General features: G+C 39.4%; 1 protein-coding gene across 1 annotated transcript in view; it reads right to left on the reverse strand.

Moving 5' to 3' along the window:
- RGS22 (regulator of G protein signaling 22) overlaps window positions 1-22,271 on the reverse strand; it is a 179,192-nt gene that overhangs the window by 132,403 nt on the left and 24,518 nt on the right. The window contains exon 4 of the mRNA XM_057735472.1: window positions 19,237-19,458. Coding sequence (XP_057591455.1) covers window positions 19,237-19,458 — 222 coding nt within the window. The remainder of the gene's footprint in view (window positions 1-19,236; window positions 19,459-22,271) is intronic.

A 22,271-nucleotide genomic window follows, 5' to 3' on the forward strand; every position in this document is an offset into this window, starting at 1 on the left:
ATTGAAATTGTAATTTAAAAACTTCTGCACAGCAAAGGAAACTATAAGCAACACGAAAAGACAACCCTCAGAATGGGAGAAAATATTTGCAAACGAATCAACAGACAAAGGGTTAATCTCCAAAATATATAAAGTTTATCCAGCTCAATATCAAAAAAACAAGCAACCCAATCAAAAAATGGGCAGAAGCCCTAAATAGGCATTTCTCCAAAGAAGACATATGGATGGCCAAGAGGCACATGAAAAGATGCTCAACATCACTAATTAGTAGAGAAATGCAAATCAAAACTACAATGAGGTATCACCTCACACCGCTTAGAATGGGCATCATCAGAAAATCGACAAACAGTAAATGCTGGAGAGGGTGTGGAGAAAAGGGAATGCCCTTGCATTGTTGGTGGGAATGTAAATTGACACAGCCACTATGGAGAACAGTATGGAGGTTCCTTGCAAAACTAAAATCAGAGTTACCATATGACCCAGCAATCCCACTACTGGGCATATACCCAGAGAACACCATCATTCAAAAAGACACATGCACTCCAATGTTCACTGCAGCACGAATTACAGTAGCCAGGACATGGAAGCAACCTAAATGTCCATCAACAGATGAATGGATAAAAAAGATGTGGCATATATATACAATGGACTATTACTCAGCTGTAAAAAGCAATGAAACTGGGACATTTGTAGAGTCACGCATGGACCTAGAGACCGTCATACAGAGTGAAGTGAGTCAGAAAGAGAAAAACAAATATCGTATATTAACACATATATGTGGACTATAGAAAAATGGTACAAATCAACCGGTTTGCAAGGCAGAAACAGAGACACAGATGTAGAGTACAAACATATGGACACCAAGTGTGGAAAGCGGGGAGGGTAGGGGGGAATGAATTGGAAGATTGGGATACCAAATAGTACACTCTAAATATATACTGTTTATTGTGTGTTAACTGTATCTCAATAAAAGTTCTTAAAAAAATAAAAAATAATAAAAACTTCCAACACACAGAAGTCCAGGACTAGATGTCTTTGCAGGGGAATTCTATCAAACACTTAGAGAACAGTTAACACCTATCCTTCTGAAACCCTTCCAAAAAACGGCAAAGGAAGGAATACTCCAAGCTCATCTACAAGGCCATCATCACTTTGACACCAAAATCAGACAAAGATACAACAATAATGGAAAGTTACAGGCCAATATCACTGATGAACACAGACGCAAAAATCCTCAAAAATTACTCGCAAACCAAATGCAACAACACATTAAAAGATGATACAACATGATCAAGTGGAATTTATCCCAGGGATGCAAGGATTCTTCAATATACACAAATTAATCAATGTGATACACCATATCAACAAACTGAAGGATAAAAACCACATGATCATCTCAACAGATTCAGAAAAAGCTTTGGACAAAATTCAACACACATTTATGATAAAAACTCTCCAGAAAGTTGGCATACAGGGAATCCACCTCAAATTAATAAGGGCCATATACAACAAATCCACAGCAAACATCATTCTCAATGGTGAAAAAATGAAAGCCTTTCCTCTAAGATTAGGAACAAGGCAAGGATGTCCACTGTCATCACTTTTATTCAACATAGTTTTGGAAGTCCTAGCCATGGCAATCAGAGAAGAAATAGAAAAAAAGGAACTCAAATTTGAAAAGAAGTAAAACTGTCACTGTTCACAGATGACATGATACTATACACAGAAAACCCTAAAGATGCTACCAGAAAAGTACTAGAGCTCATCAATGAATTTCGCAAAGTTGCAGGATAGAAAATACACAGAAATCTCTTGCATTCCTATACACTACCAAGGAAAGATCAGAAAGAGAAATTAAGGAGACAATCCCATTTACCTTCACATCAAAAAGAATAAAATACCTATGAATGAACATAAGAAGGTAAAAGACCTGTATTTGGAAAACTATAAGATACTGATGAAAAAAATCAAAGATGACACAAACAGATGGAGAGATATACCATGTTCTTGGATTGGAAGAATCAGTATTATCAAAATGACTATACTACCCAACAATCTACAGATTCAATGCACTTCCTATCAAATCACAAATGGAATTGTTCACAGAACTAGAACAAAAAAAATTTTAATTTGTATGGAAACACAAAAGACCCCAAAGAGCCAAAGAAATCTTGAGAAAGAAAAACACAACTGGAGAGGAGAAAAAATGGCGGCGAAGTAGAGGGACGTGGAATGCATCCCTCTCCACAGATGCATTGGGAATGCACCAAAAGACGCAATAATTCCCACAGAGAACCAACTGAACACCAGCAGACGACCTCGGACACCAAAAAGGACCGCAAGGGTCCCGACATAACCAGTAGGGAGGCATCTATGACGGCTCAAAGAGGGTGAAGAGGCGGAGCTGTGGCAGATGGGAGAGAGTGAGAAACACACGGAGGGTCCGTACTGCAGCTCAGCGTTCCTGGACTGAGATGTCGATTCACAGCTAAACAGAGGGTCCAGGAGCGGGAGCGTGGGAACCGGAGAGCTGGTTCAGGGTGAGAAAAATTGTTGCCAGTAAGGTGACGGACCGAGAGGACAGGAGGGAAGAGGTCCGCGGCGAGGAGTGCCTGCCCCTGAGAGCTGCCCGGCCATGATGGCAGCTGGATGCTGCAGGCTCACGGGCAGGGGGGGAGGAGCTGCGGGCATAGCCTCTCTCTCTCTTTTGGCGCCTCTGCAACAGGCAGTGGAGAGACGCCCTGTGGGCCACCTAAGGCGCTCAGGGATAACAAGTACCCTCAGGCACTCATATGAGGCTAGATTAAAACCCCTTGGAACTCCAGCAGCAGAGAGGCTGCCAAGAAAAACAAAACAAAAAACAAAAAAAAAAAATAAAAAAACCGAGAGAGGCCCAACTCTGAGACTTTCTGTTTACACCTGAGCCACCGGCGTCCCTCTGCAACAGGCACCTCCAAGCCCGACTGAAACAAAAGTGTGCCACTGCTCACTCACTCCCAGGGGAAGGAGCCACTATTGTACCCTCTTCCTCCCCACACACCAACACTTACAGACCAACAATAAAGGAAGCTCTGCTGGTCACAGAATAATGCAAAAAAACACAAGGCGAGCAGAAGGACACTTACAGCTGAGACTCTAAGGAAACAGAAATATTAGTATCAATCCTATTGAACTGGTTCATTCTGGGATCAGTTCTGGATTTTTTTTTCCTTTATTAATTATGATCTTAGTCCTAAGGGATCTACAAGTTTTATAACATTTTTTTTAAATTCTATTCTTTATTTTATTTTTATTTTTTTGCCTTTTTATATACTTCTATTCCTAGCTAAGCTTTTGGTAGTATGGACACTTTATCTCTCATATCTTCCTTTCATCCCTATCTTTTATACATTACTATTCCTTTCTTTTTATTTGCATATTTCCAATCACACTACGCTCTTCTGTTCCCCTTTCTTCCATCCATTCTTAGTTTATTTTATCTTAACATACTTATAAGCAACACTATCGATCGGCTCAGACTCCTTGCTCTATTCTCCAGATGACACACCACCCTGGTATTTAATGTTAGGTTTTTGTCTTTATCTTAGTTCTTAGTACAATTGTCTAATTTCATTCTGAAAATCTGCATTCTGCCTGGTGGTACTCTAGCTGTTTTTTATATTTGGTCCTAGCTTACAAAATCTCCCTGGATTTGTGTTTGTATGTGTAAGCTGTTATTTGTTTGTTTGTTTGTTTTTGCTTTTGTCTCTGATTTGTTCTGTTTCGGTTGTCAATTTCTGTTGGGTTTCTCTTTGAATATCTGATAGCACACTGGGGTTCTTCTGTCAGGTCTTTCCAGAGCCTTATGTCCTAATGGATTCAGTAATTGTGTGCCTTATAAATGTATGTGTTTCCTAGACTTCGTATTTGTTTAACCCAATACTCGGACATTAGTCTGAGGCTTGGACAGTCTTCTATAAACACCTCTATCGCCGGGACAAGCAACCCCAAAAGTTTGGACAACCATGAGGAAACAAAGAAACACCATGCAGGCAAAGGAGCAGGAAAAAAACCCACAAGACCAAATAAATGAGGAGGAAATAGGAAAAATGCCTGAAAAAGAATTCAGAGTAATGATGATCCAAAATCTCGATAACAAAATAGAGAAAGTACAAGAAACAGTTCATAAGAACTCAGAAAAACAAACAGCAATGGATAACAAAATAACTGAAATTAAAAATACTCTAGATGCTATAACCAGCAGAATGACTGAGGCAGAAGAACGAATAAGTGAGTTGGAAGATAGAATGGGGGAAATAGCTGCCACAGAGCAGGAAAGAGAAAAAAAGAATAAAAAGATTAGAAGACAGTCTCAGAGACCTCAGTGATAACCTCAAACGTACCAACATTCGAATTATAGGCATCCCGGAAGAAGAAGAACAAAAGAAAGGGTCTGAGAAAATATCTGAAGGGTTATAGTGGAAAACTTCCCCAACATGGGAAAGGAAATAATTCACCAAGTCCAAGAAGCACAGAGAGTCCCATACAGAATAAACCCAAGAAGAAATACATCAAGACACATATTAATCAAACTAATGACAATCAAACACAAAGAAAAAATATTAAAAGCAGCAAGAGAAAAGCAACAAATAACATATAAGGGAAAACTCACAAGGATAACAGCTGACCTTTCCACAGAAACTCTGCAGGCCAGAAGGGAGTGGCAGGATATACTGAAAGTCCTGAAAGAGAGAAATCTACAGCCAAGAATACTCTACCCAGCAAGAATCTCATTCAGATTCGGTGGAGAAATCAAAAGCTTTCCAGACAAGCAAAACTTAAGAGAATTCAGCACCACCAAACCAGCCTTACAACAACTGCTAAAGGAACTTCTCTAAGTAGGACACACAAGAAAAGGAAAACACCTACAAATACAAACCCAAAACAATTAAGAAAATGGTCATTGGAACACACATGTCAATAATCACCTTAAATGTAAATGGATTAAATGCTCCAACCAAAAGACAAAGGCTGGCTGAATGGATCCAAAAACAAGACCCTTCTATATGCTGCCTAAAAGAAACCCACTTCAGACCAAGGGATACATATAGACTGAAAGTCAAGGGATGGAAAAAGATATTCCATGCAAATGGAAGTCAAAAGAAAGCTGGAGTAGCAATAATACTCATATCAGACAAATTTGACTTTAAAGACTATTAAAAGAGCCAAGGAAGGACACTACATAATGATCAAGGGATCCATCCAAGAACAACATAACACAATGGTAAATATCTATGCTCTCAATATAGGAGCACCTCAATTCACAAGGCAAATGCTAACAGCCATAAAAGGGGACATCAACAGTAACACAATAATAGTGGGAGACTTGAACACCCCACTTACATCAATGGACAGATCATCCAAACAGAAAATAAATAAAGACACACAAGCTTTAAATGACACATTAGACCATCTCGACTTATTTGATGTTTATAGGACATTCCATCCAAAAACGACAGACTACACTTTCTTCTCAAGTGCACATGGAACATTTTCCAGGATAGATCACATCTTGGGTCACAAATCAAACCTTGGCAAATTCAAGAAAATTGAAATCATATCAAGCATCTTCTCAGACCACAACACCATGAGACTAGATATCAATTACAGGAAAAAAACTGCAAAAAATACAAACACATGGAGGCTAAACAATTCACTCTTAAACAACCAAGCAATCACTAAAGAAATCAAAGAGGAAATCAAAAAATATCTAGAAACAAATGACAATGAAAACACAACAACCCAAAACCTATGGGATGCAGCAAAAGCAGTTCTAAGAGGGAAGTTTATAGCAATACAGTCCTACCTTAAGAAACAACAAAATTATCAAATAAACAACCTAACCTTACACCTAAAACAACTAGAAAAAGAAGAACAAAGAAACCCCAAAGTGAGCAGAAGGAAAGAAATCATAAAGATCAGAGCAGAAATAAATGAAAAAGAAAGGAAGGAAGCAATAGCAAAAATCAATAAAACTAAAAGCTGGTTCTTTGAGAAGATTAACAAAACTGATAAACCATTAGCCAGACTCATCAAGAAAAAAAGGGAGAAGATGCAAATCAACAGAATTAGAAATGAAAAAGCAGAAGTCACAACGGACACCTCAGAAATACAAAAGAGCATGAGAGACTACTACAAGTAACTATATGCCAATCAATTGGATAACCTGGAAGAAATGGATACATTCTTAGAAAAATACAATCTTCCAAGACTGAACCAGGAAGAAATAGAAACCATGAACAGACCAATCACAAGTACGGAAATTGAGGCAGTGATTAAAAATCTCCCAACACACAAAAGCCCAGGACCAGATGGATTCATGGGCGAATTCTATTAAACATTTAGAGAAGAGCTAACACCTATCCCTCTCAAACTCTTCCGAAATATAGCAGAAGGAGGAACACTCCCAAACTTATTCTACGAGGCTACCATCACCCTGATAAAGACGTCACCCAGGCAAAGATGTCACAAAAAAAGAAAATTACAGACCAATATCACTGATGAATATAGATGCAAAAATCCTCAACAAAATACTAGCTAACAGACTGCAACAGCACATTAAAAAAATCATACACCATGGTCAAGTGGGGTTTATCCCTGGGATGCAAGGATACTTCAATATATGCAAATCAATCAACGTGATACATCATATCAGCACACTGAAGGATAAAAAACATATGATAATCTCAATAGATGCAGAAAAAGCTTTTGACAAAGTTCAACATCCATTTATGATAAAAGCTCTCCAGAAAATGGGCATAGAAGGAAATTACCTCAACATAATAAAAGCCATATATGACAAACCAAAAGCCAACATCGTTCTCAATGGGGAAAAACTGGAAGAATTCCCTCTAAGAACAGGAACAAGACAAGGGTGTCCACTCTCACCATTATGATTCAACAGAGTTTTGGAAGTTTTAGCCACAGCCATGAGAGAAGAAAAAGAAATAAAAGGAATCCAAATTGGAAAAGAAGAAGTAAAATTGTCACTCTTTGCAGATGACATGATATTATATATAGAAAACCCTAAAGATTCTACCAGAAAACTGCTAGCACTAATTGATGAGATTAGTAAAGTAACAGGATACAAAATTAATGCACAGAAATCGCTTGCATTCCTATACACTAACAACGGAAGAGCAGAAAGAGAAATTAAGGAAACTCTCCCATTCACCATTGCAACCAAAAGAATCAAATACCTAGGAATAAACCTGCCTAAGGAGGCAAAAGATCTGTATGCAGAAAACTTCAAGACATTGATGAAAGAAATCAAAGATGACACAAACAGATGGAGGGACACAGCATGTTCTTGGATTGGAAGAATCATCACAGCGAAAATGGCTGTACCACCCAAAGCAATTCACAGATTCAATGCAATCCCGATCAAATTACCAATGGCATTTTTTACAGAACTAGAACAAGAAATCTTACGATTTGTATGGAAATGCAAAAGACCCCGAATAGCCAAAGGAATCTTGAAAAGGAAAAATGGAGTTGGTGGAAGCCTGACTTCAAACTATACTACAAGGCCACAGTGATCAAGACAGTATGGTACTGGCACAAAAATAGACAGGAAGATCAATGGAATAGAATAGAGAACTCAGAAGTAAGCCCAAACACATATGGGCACCTTATCTTTGACAAAGGAGGCACGAGTATACAATGGAAGAAAGACAGCCTCTTCAATAAGTGGTGCTGGGAAAATTGGACAGCTACATGTAAAAGAATGACATTAGAACACTTCCTAACACCATACACAAACATAAACTCCAAATGGATTCAAGACCTACATGTAAGGCCAGACACTATAAAACTCCTAGAGGAAAACATAGGCAGAACACTCTATGACATCCATCAAAGCAACATCCTTTTTGACCCACCTCCTAGAATCAGGGAAATAAAATCAAGAATAAACAAATGGGACCTCATGAAACTTAAAAGCTTTTGCACAGCAAAAGAAACCATAAACAAGACTAAAAGGCAACCCTCAGAATGGGAAAAAATAATTGCCTATGAAACAACGGACAAAGGATTAACCTCCAAAATATACAAGCAGCTCATGCAGCTTCATACCAAAAAAGCAAATAACCCAATCCATAAATGGGCAGAAGACCTAAAGAGACATTTCTCCAAAGAAGACATACAGATGGCCAACAAACACATGAAAAGATGCTCAACATCACTCATCATCAGAGAAATGCAAGTCAAAGCCACAATGAGGTATCACCCCACACTGATCAGAATGGCCATCATCACAAAATCTGGAAACCACAAATGTTGGAGAGGGTGTGGAGAAAAGGTAAGTCTCCTGCACTGTTGGTGGGACTGTAAGTTGGTACAGCCACTATGGAAAACAATTTGGAGGTTCCTTGAAAAACTACAAATAGAACTACCATAGGATCCAGTAATCCCACTACTGGGCATATACCCAAGGAATACCATAATCCAAAAAGAAACATGTACCATAATGTTTATTGCAGCACTATTTACAATAGCCAGGACATGGAAGCAACCTAAATGCCCATCAACAAATGAATGGATACAGAAGATGTGGCATATATATACAATGGAATATTACTCAGGTATAAAAAGGGATGAGATGGAGCTATATGTAATGAGGTGGATAGACCTAGAGTCTGTCATACAGAGTGAAGTAAGTCAGAAAGAGAAAGACAAATATTGTATGCTAACTCACATATACGGAATCTAAAAATGGTACTGATGTACTCAGTGACAGGACAAGAATAAGGACGCAGATGCAGAGAATGGACTTGAGAACTAAAGGTTTGGGGGGGTGAAAGGGAAGCTGAGATGAAGTGAGAGAGTAGCATAGACATACGTATATATACCACCAACTGTAAAATAGATAGCCAGTGGGAAGTTGCTGTATAACAAAGGGAGTTCAACTCGAGGATGGATGATGCCTTAGAGGACTGGGATGGGGAGGGTGGGGGGGAGTCGAGGGAGGGAGGGAATACGGGGATATGTGTATAAAAACAGATGATTGAACTTGGTGTACCCCGAAAAAAATAATAAATTAATTAAATTTAAAAAAAAAACAAACACAACTGGAGGAATCAGGCTCCCTGACTTCAGACTATAGTATAAAGCTACAGTAATCAAAACTGTATGGTATCCACTCCCCTCCCCCACCACAGGCCACTGGGCCCACTCCCTGCCCACCTGCTGCCGCCAAGGTTCCTGTGTGTAACGCAAGTTATTGGCCACACCCTCCCAGCAGAAGGGGAAGCCCACCAACACCAAGGGTCACGCAGTCAGTACCACCTTCCCTGGGAGAATGCACAGCACACCTTAGGCTCATGCTGACCTCTGCTGTTGCAAGCATTCCCGCAGATTTCAGTTAGACTGCCATATCCTTCCTGACCCCCTGACCTGAAGTTACAAGTGAGCCCCAATCACCCTCCTTCGCCCCCTCTTGCCTGGGCAGGGAACTGACTCTTGAGACAAACCCACATGCAAAGTGGTGACCAAAACCAAAACTGATCCCTGAGGACTCCAGGACCAAAGAAAAGAAAGAGAAACAGCTGCAGGAGGAGCAGATTTAATGCCCACAAGAGGCTTGATAGAACCTGCATCTGTGGATCACCTGAATAGACAAGTGTTTCTACAATAGAGACTGTAGACATAGGTGACAACAGGGGACTGTGGGGACAAATACAGATAGGACTAATACCAGCTCACAGCCTGAGCTCTCCACAGTCCTCTCCACAGCAGGTGCAGAGCCATACCTAGAAGTATTGGAGGACTTCTTGGTATGTTTGTCGTTTCTGGTTTTAGGCATCTGTTAGTTAAATTTTTACTGTATATATTTGTATGTAGATTTGCTTGTAATTGATATGAGTATGCTCTTCTTTCTTTTCTTTGTTCCCTCTTTTTCTCTTCTCTTTGGTTTCTTTTGCTCTTCTCTTTTTGCAAGTGAAAGTGTGCACATCTTGTCATATGATTTTGACTGATTAGAGTTGCTTTTACCACCAGTCTTGGGGATCTGTCTGTCCTTTCCCCTTCTTCTCTTTTTTCTTCCTTCTTTTCTTTGCTCTCCTTCTACCTCCCTTTTCTCCATGTCGTGCAGCTTCCAGGGTCTTGGTGCCCCAGCTGAGGGTTAAACCTGGACCTCTGAGACAGTAAAGCGGAGTCCAGGACACTGGATCACCAGAGAACTCCTGACCCCATGGAATAATAATCAGCAAGTGCTCCCCCAGAGTTCTCATTCTCAACACCAAGCTCCAAATCCAACCAAAAGCCAGCAAGCTCCAGAGCCTGACACCTCAAGCCAAACAGAAAAGAGATAAGAGGAATTTCTACTAGGCAGCATACAGAAAGGAGACAGCAAATACTCTAAATGAGACAAAATGTTTAAAAAAAGAAACACCTTGCAGGCAAAGGAGCAAGATAAAAACCCACAAGACCAAATAAATGAAAAAAAAATTGGCAAACTGCCTGAAAAAGAATTCAGAGTAATGATAGTAAAGATGGTCCAAAATCTTGACAACAAAATAGAGAAAATACAAGAAACAGTTAATAAGGACTTACAAGAACTAAAGAGCAAACAAACAGTAATGAATAACACAATAACTGAAATTAAAAATACTCTAGATGCTATAAACAGCAGAATACCTGAGGCAGAAGAACGAATAAGTGAGTTGGAAGATAGAATGGGGGAAATAACTGCCACAGAGCAGGAAAGGTATTGAGAAAACTGGACAGCTATATGCAAAAGAATGAAACTAGAACACTTTTCTTACATCATATACAAAAATAAACTCAAAATGGATTAAAGACTTAAATGTAAGACCTGAAAGTGTAAAACTCCTAAAAGAAAACACAGGCAATATTTCTCTGAAATTAGTCTAAGCAATTTTTTTTGGATCTGTCTGCTCAGGCAAGGGCAGCAAAAGTAGAAGTAAACAAATGGGACTACAGCAAACTAAAAAGTTTTGCACAGCAAAACAAACCATCAACAAAACAAAAAGGCAACTTACTGATTGAGAGAAGATATTTGCAAATGATACATCTGATAAGGAGTTAATACCCAAATTATATGAAGAACTCACACAGCTCAACACCAAAAAAAACAATCCAATTTTCAAACCTGGCTGAGGACCTTAATAGACATTTTTCCAGAGAGGACATACAGATGTCCAACAGGCACATGAAGAAATGCTCAAAATCACTAACTAGAAGGGAAATGCAAATCAAAACCACAATGATATATCACCTCACACCTGCCAGAATGGCGATTATCTAAAAGACAAAAAATAAAGCGTTGGAGAGGATGTGGAAAAAAAGAGAACTCTTGTGCACTGTTGGTAGGAATGTAAATTGGTACAACCACTATGGAAAACAGGATGGAGTTTCCTCAAAAAATTAAAACTAGAACTACCACATGATCCAGCAATTCCACCTCTGGGTGTTTATCTGAAGAAAACAAACACGTTAATTCAAAAAGATATTAGGTGGCCGCTCGGGGCAGCAAGGGCATGCAGGAGGCGGTGGCCAAGGCTCCTGCTGCCAATGCTGCCACCACTGCTGCCACCTCAAGAAGGGCGAGGGATGCAGACAGCTCCCCGCCGGCTCCCTGCACCTCCAGAAGCTGAGGTCCAAGCAGCAGCCACTGCCTTGGGTGGGTGGGTGACAGGGCTGCGCTCAGCGCTCTTAGCTGGGGCTGCAAGGGTGCAGGACGCAGCAGGCAGTTCAGCAGCGGCAGCCGCGCTCTGCGCCTTCTCGGGGCACAGCACTTGGGAGCATGACATGCGCAGGGCTAATGCTGCCACCGGAGCTGAGGTCTGGCCTGGAAATTCGAACAAGACACCACGTCAACCGGTGCCAAAAGTCCCGTGAAGACATTAGGGCGCCAGGTGCGCAGGCCACTAGGACCTCAGCGGCATCCAAGCATGGAGCAGAGGGGCGCGAACTGCAGTTGCTTGGAGGAATCGAGATGGCAGAGCAGGAGGACATTCACTCACGCCCTCTTGCAAGAGCACTGGAATTACAACTAACTGCTGAACAATCATCGACAGAAAGACACTGGAACTCACCAAAAAAAAAACACACCCCACATCCAGAGACAAAGGAGAAGCTTCAATGAGACGGTAGGAGGTGCACAATCGTGTTAAAATCATATCCCACAAATGCTGGGTGGGTGACTCACAAGCTGGAGAACACTTATACCACAGAAGTCCACCCACTAAAGTGAGGGTTCTGAGCCCCACATCAGGCATCCTAACCTGGAGGTCCAGAAATAGGGGGAGGAAACCCCAGAGAATCAGACTTTGAAAGCCAGTGGGATTGGATTGCAGGACCTCCACAGGACTGGGGGAAATGTAGACTCCACTCTTGGAGGGCACACAAAAAATGTGCTCACTAGGACCCAGGGGGAAGGAGCAGTGACGCCATAGGAGACTGAACCAGACCTACCTGCTGGTATTGGAGGGTTGCCTGCAGAGGTTGGGGGCAGCTGTGGCTCACCGAGGAGACAGGAACACTGGCGGCAGGGGTTCTGGGAAGTGCTCATTGGCGTGAGCCCTCCCAGAGTCCGCCACTAGCCGCACCAAAGAGCCTGTAAGCTCCAGTGCTGGGTTGCCTCAGGCCAAACATCAAACAAGGTGGGACCACAGCCCCACCCATTGGCAGACAAGCATATTAAAGTGTCACTGAGCTCCGCCCACCAAATCAGAATTAAGTGTCACTGAGCTCCACCCACCAAATCAGATTAAAGTTTTACTGAGCCCCGCCCACCCAGCCCAACCCACCATCAGTCCCTCCCATCAGGAAGCACCCAGGAGCCTCCAAGACAGCTTCCTCCACAAGAGGGCAGGCAGCAGAATCAAGCAGTATCAGCAGTATTTCATCTTGTGGAACTGAAAACCACAGCCACAGAAAGACAGAGAAATTGAAAAGGCAAGAGACTTTGTACCAGATGAAGGGACAAGATAAAATGCCAGAAAAACAACTAAATGAAGAGGAGATAGGCACCCTTCTGGAAAAAGAATTCAGAATAATGATGGTGAAGATGATCCAGGACTTTGAAAAAAGACTGGATGCAAAGATAGAAAAGTAGCAAGAAAAGTTTACCAAAGGCCTAGAATAATTAAAGAACAAACAAACAGAGATATGCAACACAATAACTGAAATGAAAAATACACTAGAAGGAACCAACAGCAGATTAACTGAGGCAGAAGGATGAATAAGTGACCTGGAAGACAGAATGGTGATCATCACTGATGGGGAAAAGAATAAAGAAAAAAGAATGAAAAGAACTGAAGACAGCCTAAGAGAGCTCTGGGACAATGTGAAATGCACCAACATTCGCATTATAGGGGTCCCAGAAGGAGAAGAGAGAGAGAAAGGACCTGAGAAAATACTGGAAGAGATTATAGTTGAAAACTTCCCTAACATGGGAAAGGAAATAGCTACCCAAGTGCAGGAAGCGCAGAGAGTCCCAGGCAGGATAAACCCAAGGAGAAACAGGCTAAGGCATATAGTAGTCAAATTGACAAAAATTAAAGACAGAGAAAAGTTATTAAAAGCAACAAGGGAAAAATGACAAATAACATACAAGGGAACTCCCATCAGGTTAACAGCTGATTTCTCAGCAGAAACTCTGCAAGCCAGAAGGGAGTGGCACGATATATTTAAAGTGCTGACAGGGAAGAACCTACAACCAAGAATATTCTACCCAGCAAGGATCTCATTCAGATTCGATGGAGAAATCAAAAGCTTTACAGACAAGCAACAGCTAAGAGAATTCAGCAGCACCAAACCAGCCCTACAGCAGATGCTAAAGGAACTTCTCTAAGCGGGAAACATAAGAGAAGAAAAGGACCTACAAAAACATAAACAAAACAATTAAGAAAATGGTAATAGGAACATACATATCGATAATGACCTTGAATGTAAATGGACTAAATGCACCAACCAAAAGGCACAGACTGGCTGAATGGATACAAAAAGAGACCAACTTCAGACCAAGGGAGACATACAGAGGGAAAGTGAGGGGATGGAAAAAGATATTCCATGTAAATGGAAATCAAAAGAAAGCTGGAGTAGCAATACTCATATCAGATAAAGTAGACTTTAAAATAAAAAATATTACAAGAGACAAGAAAGGACACTACATAAAAATTGAGGGATCAATCCAAGAAGAGATAACAATTATAAATATGTATGCACCCAGTATAGGAGCACCTCAATACATAAGGCAAATGCTAACAACTATGAAACAGGAAATCAATGGTAACACAATCATAGTGGGGGACTTTAACACCCCACTTACACCAATGGACAGATCATCCATCCACACAGAAAATTAATAAGGAAACACAAGCTTTAAATAACACAATAAGTCAGCTTGCTTTAATAAATATCTATAGGACATTCCATCCAAAAACAGCAGATTACATGTTCTTCTCAAGTGCACATGGAACATTCTCCAGGATAGATCACATTTTGGGTCATAAATCAAGCCTTGGTAAATTCAAGAAAATTGAAATCATATCAAGCACCTTTTCTGAGCACAACGCTATGAGATTAGAAATCAATTACAGGAAAAAAACTGTAAAAAACACAAACACATGGTGGCTAAACAATACACTACTGAATAACCAACAGATCACGGAAGAAATCAAAGAGCAAATCAAAAAATACCTAGAGACAAATGACAATGAAAACACAACAATCCAAAACCTATGTGATGCAGCAAAGGCAGTTCTAAGAGGGAAGTTTATAGCAATACAATTCTACCTCAAGAAACAAGAAAAATCCCAAATAAACAATCTAACCTTGCACCTAAAGAAACTGGAGAAAGAAGGGCAAACAAAACCCAAAGTGAGTAGACGGAGAGAAATCATAAAGATCAGAGCAGAAATAAATGAAATAGAAACAAAGAAAACAATAGCAAAAATCAATAAAACTAAAAGCTGGTTCTTTGAGAAGATAAATAAAATCGATAAGCCTCTAGCAAGACTCATCAAGAAAAAGAGGGAGAGGACTCAAATCAATAAAATTAGAAATGAAACAGGAGAAGTTACAACGGACACCACAGAAATAAAAAGCACCATAAGAGACTACTACAAGCAACTATATGCCAATAAAATGGACAACCTGGGTGAAATGGACAGATTCTTAGAAAGGGATAACCTTCCAAGACTGAATCAGGAAGACATAGAAACTATGAACAGACCAATCACAAGTCATGAAATTGAAACTGTGATTAAATGTCTCCCAACAAACAGAAGTCCAAGACCAGATGGATTCACAGGTGAATTTTATCAACCATTTAGAGAAGAGCTAACACCCATCCTTCTCAAACTCTTCCAAAACATTGCAGAGGAAGGAATGCTCCCAAACTCATTTTATGAGGCCACCATACCCTGATACCAAAACCAGACAAAGATACTACACAAAAAGAAAACTAGAGACCAATATCACTGATGAATTTAGATGCAAAAATCCTCAACAAAATACTAGCCAACAGAATCCAACAACACATTAAAAGGATCATACACCATGATTAAGTGGGGTTTATCCCTGGAATGCAAGCATTCTTCAATATATGCAAACGAATCAATGTGATACACCATATTAACAAACGGAAGGATACAAACCACATGATCATCTCAATAGATGCTGAAAAAGCTTTTGACAAAATTCAACACCCATTTATGATAAAAAACTCTCCAGAAGGTGGGCATAGAGGGAACCTCCCTCAACATAATAAAGGCCATATATGACAAACCCACAGCAAACATCATTCTCAATGGTGAAAAACCACAAGCATTCCCTCTAAGATCAGGAACAAGACAAGGATGTCCACTCGCGCCACCCCTATTCAACATAGTTTTGGAAGTCCTTGCCACAGCAATCAGAGAAGAAAAAGAAATAAAAGGAATCCAAATTGGAAAAGAAGAAGTCAAACTGTCACTGTTTGCAGATGACATGATACTATACATAGAAAATCCTAAAGATGCCACCAGAAAACTACTTGAGCTAATCAATGAATTTGGTAAAGCTGCAGGATACAAAATTAACACACAGAAATCTCTTACATTTCTATACACCAACAATGAAAGATCAGAAAGAGAAATTAAGGAAACAATCCCATTCACCACTGCAACAGAAAGAATAAAATACCTAGGAATAAACTTATCCAAGGAGGTAAAAGACCTGTACTCAGAAAACTATAAGACACTAACGAAAGAAATCAAAGACGACACAAACAGATGGAAGGACACAGCATGTTCTTGGATTGGAAGAATCAACATTGTGAAAATGAGTATACTACTGAAAGCAATTTACAGATTCAATGCAATCCCGATCAAATTACCAATGGCATTTTTTACAGAACTAGAACAAGAAATCTTACGATTTGTATGGAAACGCAAAAGACCCCGAATAACAAAAGGAATCTTGAAAAGGAAAAATGGAGTTGGTGGAAGCCTGACTTCAAACTATACTACAAGGCTACAGTGATCAAGACAGTATGGTACTGGCACAAAAACAGAAATATAGATCAATGGAACAGGATAGAAAGCCCAGAGATAAACGATGATCAACTAATCTCTGACAAAGGAGGCAAGGATATACAATGGAGAAAAGGTAGCCTCTTCAATAAGTGGTGCTGGGAAAATTGGTCAGCTACATGTAAAAGAATAAAAGTAGAACGCTCCCTAACACCATACACAAAAACAAACTCAAAATGAATTAAAGACCTAAATGCAAGGCCAGACAGTATAAAACTCCTAGAGGAGAACATAGGAAGAACACTCTTCGACGTAAATAACAGCAAGATCTTTTTTGATTCACCCCCTAGAGTAATGGAAATAAAAACAAAAATAAATAAGTGGGACCTAAGGAAACTTCAAAGCTTCTGCACAGCAAAGGAAATGATAAGCAACATGAAAAGACAACCCTCAGAATGGGAGAAAATATTTGCAAACGAATCCACAGACAAGGGATTAATCTCCAAAATATATAAACAGTTTATCCAGCTCAATATCAAAAAAACAAGCAACCGAATCAAAAAATGGGCAGAAGCCCTAAATAGGCATTTCTCCAAAGAAGACATATGGATGGCCAAGAGGCACATGAAAAGATGCTCAACATCACTAATTAGTAGAGAGATGCAAATCAATACTGCAATGAGGTATCACCTCACACTGGTTAGAATGGGCATCATCAGAAAATCGACAAACAGTAAATGCTGGAGAGGGTGTGGAGAAAAGAGAATGCTCTTGCACTGTTGGTGGGAATGTAAATTGATACAGCCACTATGGAGAACAGTATGGAGGTTCCTTGCAAAACTAAAATCAGAGTTACCATATGACCCAGCAATCCCACTGCTGGGCATATACCCAGAGAACACCATCATTCAAAAAGACACATGCACTCCAATGTTCACTGCAGCACTATTTACAGTAGCCAGGACATGGAAGCAACCTAAATGTCCATCAACAGATGAATGGATAAAAAAGATGTGGCATATATATACAATGGACTATTACTCAGCTGTAAAAAGCAATGAAACTGGGACATTTGTAGAGTCATGCATGGACCTAGAGACTGTCATACAGAGAAAAGTGAGTAAGAAAGAGAAAAACAAATACCGTATATTAACACATATATGTGGACTATAGAAAAATGGTACAAATCAACCAGTTTGCAAGGCAGAAATAGAGACACAGATGTAGAGTACAAACATATGGACACGAAGAGGGGAAAGTGGGGAGGGTTGGGGGGGAATGAATTGGGAGATTGGGATACCAAATAGTACACTCTAAATATATGCAGTTTATTGTACGTTAAAAGAAAAAATATAGGTATTCCATATTCAGTATAGCATTATTTACAACAGCCAAGATAGGAAAGCAACCTAGACGTCCACTGATAGATGAATGGATAGAGAGGATGTGGCATTACGGAGCCATAGGTAAGAATGAAATCTTGCCATTTGCAACAACATGGAAGAACCTAGAGGATATTATGCTAAGTGAAATTAATCAAACAGAGAAAGACAGATATCCGATGAGTTCACTTACATGTGGAATCTAAAACACACAACAAACTAACAAACATAACAATACAGAAACAGGATCATAGATACAGAGAACAAACTAGTGGTTGCCAGAGGGGAGGGGGCAGGGGAATGGGCAAGATAGGAGAAGGGAATTAAGTCGTACAAACTTCCAGTTATAAAATAAGTCTCAGGGATGAAATGTACAGCATAGGGAACACAGCCATTAATATTGTAATAACTGTGTATGGTGACAGATGGTAACTAGACTTACTGTGGTTTTCATTTCACAGTGTATAAAAATACCAAATCACTATGTTGTACACTCGAAACTAATATAATAATTAAAAAACAGAAATCTCAATTCCCAAGTGTTTGATACAATAGAACTCAAATGAACTAAATTCACTGGGCATGCATAACTTGTTTTATTCTGTTTTGCTTTATTGTGCCTCATGAATACTGTGTTTTTTACAAACTTAAAGTTTGTGGCATCCCTGTGGCAAGCAAGTCTATCAGCACCATTTTCCCCACAGCATTTGCTCGCTTCATGTCTGTGTCACATTTTGGTAATTCTTGCAATATTTCAAAAATTTTCATTATTATTACATTTGTTATGGTGATCTGTGATGAGCTATCTTTGATATTACTACTATGACTTACTGAAGGCTCAGATGATGGTAAGCATTTTTTAGCAATAGAGTATTTTTTAAATTAAGGTATTTTTTAAGACACAATTCTATGGTACACTTAGTAGACTACAGTGTAGTGTAAACATAATTTTCATATGCACTGAGAAACCAAAATAATTATGTGACTTGCTTTATCATGATATTCACTTTATTGTAGTGGTCTGGAGCCAAAGCTGAAATATCTCCAAGGTTTCTAGAATGCATCTATTTATACTGCCCCAAATTAACCTTACTTTCTAGTTACTCAGTAAATTATATGTACCTTCTCATATTGATAATCAAATGTCAACAAACTGCTAGACTAAACTGGCCATTTGATATGAATAAGATGATACAACTAACAAATACTTTGTGTAAGTACAATAAAATTTAATAAATACAGATAAACTTCAGAAAGGGAAGCCCAAGCAACCTGATGTTAATCTTACTTAATGCTTATCTATCTAGCAAGATATAAGCTCAAATATACTTTCTTACCATGATATTGTAGTTGACATTAATGGTCTCATCTTCATAAGTGGCATTCACTTGAACAGGTTTAACATCATTCTTTCCTTTTCTTACAACGTCATAGATGGGATTTCGAGGTTGCTGGTTTAGTAGAATTTTTTTCAGTTGCTTTTCCAGAAGTTGTGGAGCATTGTTAACTACTTCAAAAACTCCATAGTCCACATTAAATCTAATTGCCTCTGAAAAGGTCTGCAAAATAAATTTGTAGAAATACGTCTTAAAATTTTAAAAACCAGAAACTCACTGTCTCCAAGAAGACTTGATACTTACAGTATGCAAATATGCTTACACAAAATTTTTCATTCTTAATCATTACTTCTTTCCTTTTAGGAGCTTAGAAATCTCTTGACTACAGGTAAGGGAACCCACTGGATCCTTCCTTCCAAATGTACTTATGCCGTGAGATAAGTATCAGGATATGTTATGGCATAAATTCCCTTTGCATAAACCTGTTATCTCTGTGCTTCTTTGAAACTGGAAAGAAATACACAACTGGTCTCTATGAAGCAATGTTATTGCCTTAGAAGGGGGTGGATGACTAGAGAAGAATGAGTAAAGTAAGAAGAAATAACACTCTTGTTGTCTCCTTTATTCCCAGGAGCCATGAAAGCTAAGTCTCCCTTGCCCAAAAGGAGAAAATTAAGTACAATGTGTTCTTCATTTAATACTATTTCAACACCATTCCATTCACTGAGACCAAAAAAAAAAACAAAAAAAAAAAAAGGAGAGTGAAAGACAATAACATTTCTGAGCTTTTCTCAGTAATTACTAAATGCTGCCAACTTTTATTTAAAGTCAGTCAGTTAATATACAACAGTCAGGAGTCTTGAGCTTGAATACCAGCTTGCCAATAAGTAGCTCTGTGACTTTGGGTAAATCACTAACATGTTTGGGGCCTTTATCTCCATAGCAAGTATATGGTGGATTGACTCTGTCTTTTCTCATTTTGTGCTCCAAATCCAGAATCAGGTGCATTTTTTCAGAACATTAATTTATTTTAGGATACCTTCAGTGAACTGCATACTCATGTAGATTAATGTATATAATTTTAGCCAGGTAGTAGAAGACATTAAACCCTTCCCCTTGGATCAATAAGTGTACTAGGGAGAGCGTCAATTCTTCCAAGTTTTACTAAGAGATTGCTAGATAGACTTAAGTTAAAATTTAATAAATGGCAGGATTTTATAAAATTAGAGTTAGAAATATGTGTATATGTATAAATACCTATTATGTATTTGTGTGTATATGTATATACATGTACATATATATGTAAATATATAGGTATATACAATACATACACACACACACATATATATACATATATACATATTTTTTAATAAAGACTCATCCTACAGCAAGATGGCATATTAAGAAGATACTGAATATGCCTCCTCCAATGGACACACTGAGTCCACAGTTACATGGAAAAATTTCCTCATAAAGAAGCCTAAAGCCTAGTTGAGTGATGACTACACATTGCACAAACAAGACAAAAACCACATCAAACAGGTAGGAGAAGCTGGGACACAACCTCGTCATAAACCCCACCCCAGGTGCAGTGACCCTGTGAGGCAACTCAAAACCCAGAGTTTCTCCATGAGGAGCAAAAGGTTCAAACCCCACATAAGGCACCCCAACTTTTAAGACCTACACGTGAGAGATGAGCCCCTGATTTTGAAAATCAACAGGGCTCACATCCCAAGACATGAACTGAGATGTGAGACAAGGGAAAGGGGTCCTACAGTCAGCACATAAGGTAAAATCATATTTAGTCAAAACTTGCCCTTGAAATACTTGAAAACAGTACAGTGTTGTTTTATCTTTCAAGAAGTTCATCACAGTCAATTTTTCCTCTGACACTGAAATCTGTCACTAATCCTTTAGGGAGCAGATAAAGTGGTGGGCTTGTGTTTAAAGCTCATGTTACACAAAAATATGTATGTTTAACACTAGAATCACCTTCAGCATGAGAAGATGACTACGCTAAGAGGCAAGAAGGATAAGAGCCACTGAGGGAATGGCAGATTCTCATCTTCCAGCTCACACCCTCTCTAGGATGCGCACAGACTGGGCTATGTGTGTTTGTGGACTGGTAAACAGACAAAGTCACCCTCACTCTCTAAATCACCCTCGCTCACTCTGCAGAGCACGAATAATTCATTTTCAGTAATAACGCATGTATAAGGCAAGTCCCCTTTAACACACAATAACTACGATGGAAGTATATACAAAGTAGAGTGACAGCACAGAAGGATCTGCTAACTATCTTTAGGAAATTAAGGAAGTTGTATAGAGAAAGCTGAGTCTGGAAGAATAAACAGGCATTGTCAACAGGCAGACGAGGGAGAGAAGGGAATTCAGCAAAAGAAAGAGCAAGTGTATCGAGAAACTTGCATAAACCATAGACAAGAGGCAACAGACAACAGGGCACCTTTGAGGACCCGCAAGCAGTCTGACACTGCTGAAGATAATATCCAAGGGGAGGATAACAAGACAGAAGCCTGGAGAGAAAGGCAGAGGACAAGTTCACCAAGAACTTTCTATTTATGCCATGACTCTCAACGTACTCTCTCAAATCAGTGATTCTCAGAGTATGTCCCTGGACCAGCAGCATCAGCATCACCTAGGAACCTGTTAGAAATGCTGATTCTTGGGCCTCAGCCCATAATTAGAAACTCTGGGGGTGGGTCCCAGTAGTCTGTGTTTAACAAGCCCTCCAGTGATTCTGATGCATGCTCAAATTTGAGTCATTGCTTTAGAATGACGGGGAGCCATGGAAGAGTTTTTAGCTGGGGGCAGACAATCCAGGTTAAGCAAACTTCAAAGCCCACATTCTGTTTGCTACTTCATGCTGACTTTCATATGTGTTCAAGTACATGGAGAGGCTGGCCATCTATGGCCTATGCATAGGAGAAAGAACTCTGGGTTTTATTCCCTAAAGTCTTGTTGTCTGCTTAAAAAAGAATCTCTCTCACACATCGTGTCCTCTGTTTTTACCATTT

This window comes from Hippopotamus amphibius, chromosome 5 (assembly GCF_030028045.1).
Source record: "Hippopotamus amphibius kiboko isolate mHipAmp2 chromosome 5, mHipAmp2.hap2, whole genome shotgun sequence".
Classification (NCBI taxonomy): Eukaryota; Metazoa; Chordata; class Mammalia; order Artiodactyla; family Hippopotamidae; genus Hippopotamus; species Hippopotamus amphibius.